Source organism: Electrophorus electricus, chromosome 16, assembly GCF_013358815.1.
Source record: "Electrophorus electricus isolate fEleEle1 chromosome 16, fEleEle1.pri, whole genome shotgun sequence".
Lineage (NCBI taxonomy): Eukaryota > Metazoa > Chordata > Actinopteri > Gymnotiformes > Gymnotidae > Electrophorus > Electrophorus electricus.
The window spans coordinates 4,476,162-4,484,455 of NC_049550.1; the positions used below are offsets into that span (position 1 = coordinate 4,476,162).

The following is an 8,294-nucleotide window of genomic DNA, read 5'->3' on the forward strand; positions in this document are numbered from 1 at the left end:
TCTTTCTCTCTCTCTCTCTCTCTCTCTCTCTCTGTCTCTCTCTCTCTCTCTCTCTCTCTCTCTCTCTCTCTCTCTCTGTCTCTCTCTCTCTCTCTCTCTCTCTCTCTCTGTCTCTCTGTGTGTGTTTTCTTGCTGATAAGCTCCTCTGTGACCAGCTTCCCTTCCACCATCAATCTCTTCCCCCTCCCTTTACATTGGGGGGATGGGGAAGCCTTTTCATTGCATGGTGACACTCCCACCCACCCTACATGCACTGCCCAACATTTCCGGGCAGCAAAGGTCCTGCGTTGTGAACCCGCATGGTCCCACGTGCCAGCGAGTGCGCTGACCCAAAGCACTCCGCCACGAAACATGATGGCGGTTTGTTGAAAGCCCCTAGGAATCAGCCGGAGCAGATAATTAGAGAAAGTGTGCCCTTCATCTCACTCGTCACTTAAATGAGTTTCGCCCGGGTCTCCAAATCCCCAGACTGTTCGCCGAAGAGCACCAGCCTGATTAACGAATGTAGTTTTTTTGTTTGTTTGTTTGTCTGTTTGTTTCTGGAATAGTCCTTGCTCTCTGCCCTCCTTGACCACTTCTTAAATGCTTTGCTGTATTTGCTCTCTCTCTCTCTCTCTCTCTCTCTCTCACTCTCTCCATGTCTGTGGTTCTTGCTGCTCCAGCCTGCGAAGAACCACAACCCCTGGATGCTGCTCTACTTCATCTCCTTCCTGCTGATCGTCAGCTTCTTCGTGCTGAACATGTTCGTGGGCGTGGTGGTGGAGAACTTCCACAAGTGCCGGCAGGACCAGGAGGAGGAGGAGGCACGTCTCCGAGAGGAGAAGAGGCAGCGGCGCCTGGAGAAGATGCGCAGGAGTGAGTGGGTGGGGGTGGGGGTGTTTGAGAGTGAGTGAGAGTGTATGGGTGTGAGGATGTGTGTGTGTGTGTGAGGGTGGGGGTGTTTGAGAGTGAGTGAGAGTGTATGGGTGTGAGGATGTGTGTGTGTGTGAGGGTGGGGGTGTTTGAGGATGAGTGAGGGTGTAGGTGGGGGTGTAAAAAGGGGATGAAAATAGATATAACAAAATAAAAATAACCATCAGCCTTTGGAGATTCGCTATAAAGTACAGAATTAGCCTTTAAGGACTAAAACCTTAAACATATTGTGTGCAATTAACTAAGCATGTTTTAAGACGCTCTCACTCCATTTAGATATATGACTGTGGAAGAGGTTTTCCCTTCAGTCCAAGATCACGTAAATAAGCTGCATCACAGATTTCTTACCTTAAATCTTCCCTCATTAAAGCCAATGGCAGTTAGATGAAGAGCATAGTATAATGCATAAACATGAGCAGTAATGAATATACATGTGAAATCCTCCTAGCATAATTATGTGGCACTTAATCACGGAATTTGATCACCAAAAAAAAGATGGTAGTACACGCACGCACAGTTTGGCTCTCACTGGTAGAAGTAAATTTATTTGCTGCATTGCTGATCTGGGCACAGACTCAGCCTCAATTTACTTTAGTGTCTCTGGGCTATTCCTCCTCTCTCCCTCATTCTCTCTTTCTACCTCACTCCCTTTCTGCCACTCTCTCTCCTCTTTCCATCTCTCTTCCTCTCCTTTTTCTCTAACTACCTCTCTTTCTCCCTCCTTCTCTCTCTCTCTCTCTCTCTCTTTCTCTCACACACACTCACACCCCCAGCCATTTTTCCTCCCAAAGACACCTTGAGCAGTCACAGTCGTGATAAATGGCAGGGGACACTCAGCTGGACAGTTTTATGATCTCACAGATGACTTGTCCGTTTCCCAACTGTGACTACACACATGCATGCACTGGTGCGCGCGCACACACACACCCACACACACACACACACACACACACACACACACACACATTTTGCCATGCTAGCATTTTTACTGGTCAGGCAAAAACTGGGTCAGTGTGCTCAAAGTGCAAGTGCAAAGTACTCTTGCACTTACACACACACACACACACACACACACACACACACACACACACACACACACACATTTATGTTCATATTCTGACTCATCTTTTAAATGTGCTTAAAGTGGTCCTTTTCTTCTGCTTTAGATTTAAATGGGCCGTGATGGGTCTCCCATCATTGAAGTAAGTTTTGTAATGTGTTCCAAGGACATCCAATACGAATATTTATGAACTTTAGACACTCATACACCAGGACAGGCGACACTGACCTGTCATGGTTTTAAACAGAAGCAGTAAGCCAAGGGTGGGAGGCTGTAAACACACTTCCATGCATATTTCTTCCCTCTCATACTTCCTCTCTCACCCACACAACACACACACACACAGACACACACATACACACACAAATAAGGATTCTGCAGCTCCTGGATTCTAACAGCATTGTTGCCAGACTGTTTCTTAGCTCATATACCTTAATGACTGTCATGCCTAATCAGTGTGTGTGTGTGTGTGTGTGTGTGTGTGTGTTTCAGAGGCCCTTCAAAGACCATACTATGCAGACTATTCTCCTGCTCGCCTCTACATCCATACGCTCTGCACAAGCCACTACCTGGACCTCTTCATCACCGTCATCATCGGCATTAACGTGCTCACCATGTCAGTAGAGCACTACAACCAGCCCAAGGTGGGACACAACACACACACACACACACGCATACACACACACACACACACACACACACACACACACACACACATACACATACACATACACATACACACACACACACACACACACACAGACACATACACACAGATACATACACATACACATACACACACATACACACACACATGACAGAGCTCTCAGAGTTTGGAGCAGACACACACCAGTGTTTTCACTATGTCATTACTATTGCCACAAGTTACAAACACTAGTTATATCACATATATCATAACATGAAAAATATGAAATTGTTTGATCTTGAACTTCTTAATTTGAATTTGATCTTCTGCACCAATTGCCAGATCAAGCAAGCATGTCACACAAACCTTCTGTGTTAAAACTGCCAAATGTAGCAGTGTAGTGTATAGTGTATAATATACTGTGTAGCAGTATAGTGTATAATGTACTGTGTAGCTGTAGTGTGTATAATGTCCTATGTAGCAGTATAGTATATAGTATACAATGTAGTGTAGCAGTATAATGTATAGTGTATAATGTACTGTGCAGCATTATAGTGTACTGTGTATAATGTATTCTGTAGCAGTATAGTGTATAATGCACTGTTTAGCATAGATCATCCATAAATGAACCAAAAAGTGTTTTTATCTCCACTTTAGGAAATATTAGGGCACAGTGGTCTTCATAAATTTTTTTTTAAAAACACCAGCGAATAACTAAATATTGAGTATGAAATATATATTATTGTTTGTTTGTTTTTTCATGTAAAATAGTATCTGGAGGAAGCTCTAAAATACTTCAACTATGTCTTTACACTGGTCTTCGTGGTGGAGGCCATCCTGAAGCTGGTTGCCTTTGGCTTGAGGAGGTTTTTCAAAGACAGGTGAGGGTTCACCCTACAGACAAAAGGAGCTGTGTGGCAACAGGTCGTTTTCCACTCAAAAGGATTTTATCGAAGCATCGTTGTCAAGTGCAATTTTCCTAGAGCACAGTCTATACAATCTCAAAACTAACACGTAGTTGAAGGTTCAGCCTATAATATTATACTGCAGTAAATGCAGTGATGTTTCTGAGATTATGAACTCTGAGGTGAAATTAGGAGATTATTAACACTGAGATTATGAACACTCACCAAAAAAGCAACAGTAGAATATAGTTATGGATTATCAGACTGTCCTTCTTAGATACTAATGTGAAGTGTACTGTTTGTACCATCTCTCCCTCTCGCTCTCACAGGTGGAATCAGTTGGACTTGGCCATTGTTCTGCTGTCAGTTATGGGCATTACCCTTGAGGAGATTGACCTGAATGCCTCATTACCCATCAATCCCACCATCATTCGCATCATGCGTGTACTGCGCATTGCCAGAGGTGCCGTACTATGTGGTGGCGAGAACACGTACCAACCGGGCTAAATAATTCAGAGCTTGGAAGGAAATGATGTGGGTGGGGCCAAAGGGGATTTAGCGAATGACAGAACAGCAGAGGAAATAAAAAAGGCTGTTTTTTAATCTTGTTCTTTTTTACATACACAGTGTTAAAGCTGCTTAAGATGGCTACAGGAATGCGAGCTTTGCTAGACACTGTAGTCCAAGCTCTGCCCCAGGTTAGTGCCTGCGTGCACACGTGTAGATGTACTCTTGCTCCTGTTTTCTATGCTACATATATTCGTAGTTATTTCTGGACTTTTTTGGTTCAGGTTGGAAATCTGGGTCTTCTCTTCATGCTGCTCTTCTTCATCTATGCGGCCCTCGGGGTGGAGCTCTTCGGAAAGCTTGGTCAGTTTCACAGCTCTCTACTCTCAGACGTCTGTCAGAGACGTTCTCTTGGGGCAAGGTGGGCCATGCGAAATCAGTGGTGTGACGGCTGTACTTTTCCCTCCAGAATGCTCTGAAGAAAACCCATGCGAAGGTCTGAGCAGACACGCTACGTTTGAGAACTTCGGCATGGCGTTCCTCACCCTCTTCCGAGTTTCCACCGGGGACAACTGGAACGGGATCATGAAGGTAAGGGTGCAGCGCTAACTGTCAGACGCATCACCCCGTGTGCTCCCATCTAGCGACGAAACCCCAAGGCACTCCAGAAGCCGTTAGCCGCCAATGGACCAAAGCGGCTTCCCCAGATTGTGAGGCTCTGCGCTGGGCACTGGTGGTGTCCGCGGGATGCTTAGTGGTGCATTGCAGGCTGTGAGAGTGATCGGATTCATCCACCTGCCCATGTTTGTTCCAGGACACGCTAAGGGAGTGTAAGAGCGGAGACCGCTGCCTGAGCTACCTGCCCCTCTTCTCCCCGCTGTACTTTGTGACATTCGTACTGGTTGCCCAGTTCGTGCTGGTGAATGTGGTGGTGGCCGTGCTCATGAAACACCTGGAAGAGAGCAACAAGGATGCCCGTGAGGAGGCGGCCCTAGGGGCAGAGCTGCTGGAGGAGCTGAGGGCAGGTCGGCTACAGGGACACGCCCCTTTTGGCGGGACCACTGAGCCGGTGGATAAAGCTATGGGTGCAGGGTCACAGTGTGTTACACCTGAGCAGGTAAAAAGAACCTCCCACCTAGCCACTTCAATACTTCAGATTCACAAGAAACCAGTCCCCAAAATTCATAATATATTGATACTGTCTCAAGAATTTCATTTTAATTCCATTAGAGACAGCACTGTTCTACTCATTTTAATCATGATAAATCCTCCTACTGATTACTGCAGGCTGATTAAACTGATGAAATACATTTACAGAGTGATGACCCTGAAAGTAGCAGCCTGCTCTCAGTTGGGAAGCCTTGTGTGTCAAGGATGTTGTCTTTGCCAAACGACAGCTACATGTTCTACCCCGTTAAACCTGGACAATGGTCCACTGATCTGCAGCTCAACAAACAGCAGTCAGTTTATCAGAAAATAGCAGGTGACATAACCATAACTATAATGCATTAATTAACTGAGGTTTAGTGTTATACAATATCTGTGCTACTCTTTACACCCTGACAATAACCCTAAACTTCAGTTAATGAACAGTATTCATATATAAATATGTCTACATGCTCCTTAATCTGAATCATTTGTATTGTTTTTTAGGATCTTCTTTCTCGGTGAGCTCTCAGCCGTGTGAACGGGGATCCCTACTGCAGGTTCCAGGGGCAACAGCACAAGCAGGCTCTGCCTCCCACTTAGAGTCCCTACCACAGTTTCACACCACTAGACACAATTCCCTCAGGATGCTTCAGCGGCAGGTACAGTATGGAATTTGTAGTGATATATGGCCTGTGTGCTTGTGTGTGGGATTTTGACTGTACCTGTTCTGTACTGTAGGAGGCAATAAAGAGCGACTCTGTTGACTCAGTCGATCCCGGCTCCAGAGACAACCTACTTTTACACTGTTGCGAAGGCTTTTCGCATCTCAAAGTGCCCCACCTTCCTCTGATTGTAGGCTCCACCCCATGTTTGCCTCAGAGCACACCCCCTCTGCCCCCCCACGGTCAGACAGCCAGCGTACAGACAAACAAACACACATACAGCCAATGCTGCATCCCCTTCCGCAGACCTGTGCCGACCCAACCAACATGCACGCTGACTATTACAGGCACACACATTCACATGTGTCGCCCTATCTCAGACGAAACCGATCGGGAAAATCGACAGCTCCAAACTTCCACCCAGAGGAAAGACTCTTTACAGCCAATGAGGCGTTGCTACACACTGTCACCATGTGTTTCAGCTACCCGCTGTTCCAACAACCAATCACAGACCTCGCAGCGGCATGGCAGTGGACTGGGCCGCCGTGGCACCATGGGTGGTAACTTGAGGAAGTACTACAGCATGGACGCACAGGGTTTCCTCGCCCAGCCCAGCTGCCCTCACCGGCACTCAATACACGGAGAGGAGTTACAACTGCAGCCATTGGCTGGGGGAAGAGGGGCACATGACAGATCAGCGTCCCCAGTCGCCAAGAAGGAGAAGATGAGTCCACCATGCATTTCCATAGACCCTCCCACTGAATCAGATCCTCCAACCGCCAGTCAGGAAAGCAGCACAGTCCTGAGGAGGCGGGCGCCGTCGTTTGAGTCTGCACTGATGCGGGAGTCTTTAGATCTTCCTGACACTCCGTTGATCTCAGCACCCCTTGCACAAACCGAAGCTCATTTGTCAAGTTGTCTGCCTCTTCCTAAGTTTTCTTTCGACCAATCCGATGTTAGCTCCCTGAGCATTCTGTCGGAACTGTTGTTGGACAGTGACCAATCTTCACACTCCATCCATATTGAGGCCCAAACGGAGAGTGTGGGACCCATTAGTGCTATGTCTCACAGTTCTTTCAGGAAGAAGGGGCTAGTCAGGACAGTCAGCTCTAGGGATTCACCTAATGAGGACTCTGTTGCCTAGGCAACCCAAACATAAGACTTTGATGTTAACGTGCACCTATTAGCAATGAGTAGTGAAAATAAAAGGACAGTGGTGTCGGCACGAGTTATGCAACGAACCTCCAGCAGAACTGATTTTCTTAATCATATTGATTAGGGATTTGGGGAACATTATTCATATAAAAACCAATATTGTAAAGTTTTATGTATGTTGGAACCTCTCCAACCTTGATGTTAAACTCACCATCATCTTGCACTTCACAGTGGATTTCTAAAATAGCAGGAATGACGTACCTTTTAACATGAAACTTTTGTGACGTATTAGCAACCCTGAAATCATTTATACATTTTAGTTACAATTAGACCCTGTATTATAATATGGTTGTTATAGAACCATACACTGGATCTAAGCAGAATGCTAGCTTCATCTAAGGTTCTAAAACCTAAACTATGTTTGTCTTTTGATGTGGAAATAAGTTATATGTTTTATATGCCACACTGAAAGGGTAATGCTGACACACTTTTGTCTCTGACTGAAACTCTCAGATCTTAATCACATTGCATGGCATCATAATAAGAAATTTAAGACAGCGTGAGCGAAATAGGATGGCTGTTGTGGTACTGTAGAATAAAGTAATATATTTATTTAATGCAGGGATTGGACAAATGTACTTTTATAAAAGGTCAGAGTTTTGCACATTGGTTGATTTCAGGAAGACGCAAATTATTTTTCTTTTTAGTTTTCCCTAGAAATAGACGTTTCTACTAAATATATGTAGAGTGAACAAAAAAAGCACTCTGCGTTTTTTTTTTTGTTTGTTTGTTTGTTCCATGGCGTCTATAGACTGAGAGGTTCTCAATGCAGTAAAGAAGCATGTGAATGCTGTCTTAAATGCATTTTTGCATTACTTTAAATCTCGGAATACACTCATACCAGTCCAGAAATGCAGGCGGGGTCAGGCATCACCACACCCCAAAGCCATACCTGTTTCTGTTGGTACATTGTTACACTACTGATGTGTTGCACTCATAATGAGAAGTTGCTGTTTTTCTCTTTACAGTCTTAATAAATGTTTGTTGCTCCTGCGGCAACAATTAACTGCTCCCATAAACACATATGGACACTTTCGGTTGGTGTTATGAGATGTTTCTGCAGTAAACACTGCCACAGCAGAACAGGGTTAATACCACACTTGGTGATGTGGAGTCTTTTCATTTACATCAGCTTTTAAGCCTAGGATGGTGAAGAAACATTACCCAATCTGAGCCAACATATGACGGTTTTATATTCCACTGTTTACAAAGGAGTCCGAGCTTCAGAGCATGTCTCT

General features: G+C 45.1%; 1 protein-coding gene across 1 annotated transcript in view; it reads left to right on the forward strand.

The window, feature by feature from the left end:
• The window catches only part of cacna1hb (calcium channel, voltage-dependent, T type, alpha 1H subunit b), a 73,446-nt gene extending 65,367 nt beyond the window's left edge, over positions 1 to 8,079 (forward strand). The window contains exons 24-34 of the mRNA XM_035535094.1: positions 663 to 855; positions 2,465 to 2,616; positions 3,390 to 3,499; positions 3,853 to 3,986; positions 4,151 to 4,221; positions 4,315 to 4,393; positions 4,500 to 4,621; positions 4,845 to 5,147; positions 5,348 to 5,513; positions 5,684 to 5,838; positions 5,918 to 8,079. Of these exons, the coding sequence (XP_035390987.1) occupies positions 663 to 855; positions 2,465 to 2,616; positions 3,390 to 3,499; positions 3,853 to 3,986; positions 4,151 to 4,221; positions 4,315 to 4,393; positions 4,500 to 4,621; positions 4,845 to 5,147; positions 5,348 to 5,513; positions 5,684 to 5,838; positions 5,918 to 6,985 (2,553 nt within the window). The 3' untranslated portion in view covers positions 6,986 to 8,079. The remainder of the gene's footprint in view (positions 1 to 662; positions 856 to 2,464; positions 2,617 to 3,389; positions 3,500 to 3,852; positions 3,987 to 4,150; positions 4,222 to 4,314; positions 4,394 to 4,499; positions 4,622 to 4,844; positions 5,148 to 5,347; positions 5,514 to 5,683; positions 5,839 to 5,917) is intronic.
• The last annotated feature ends 215 nt before the right edge of the window (positions 8,080 to 8,294 follow it).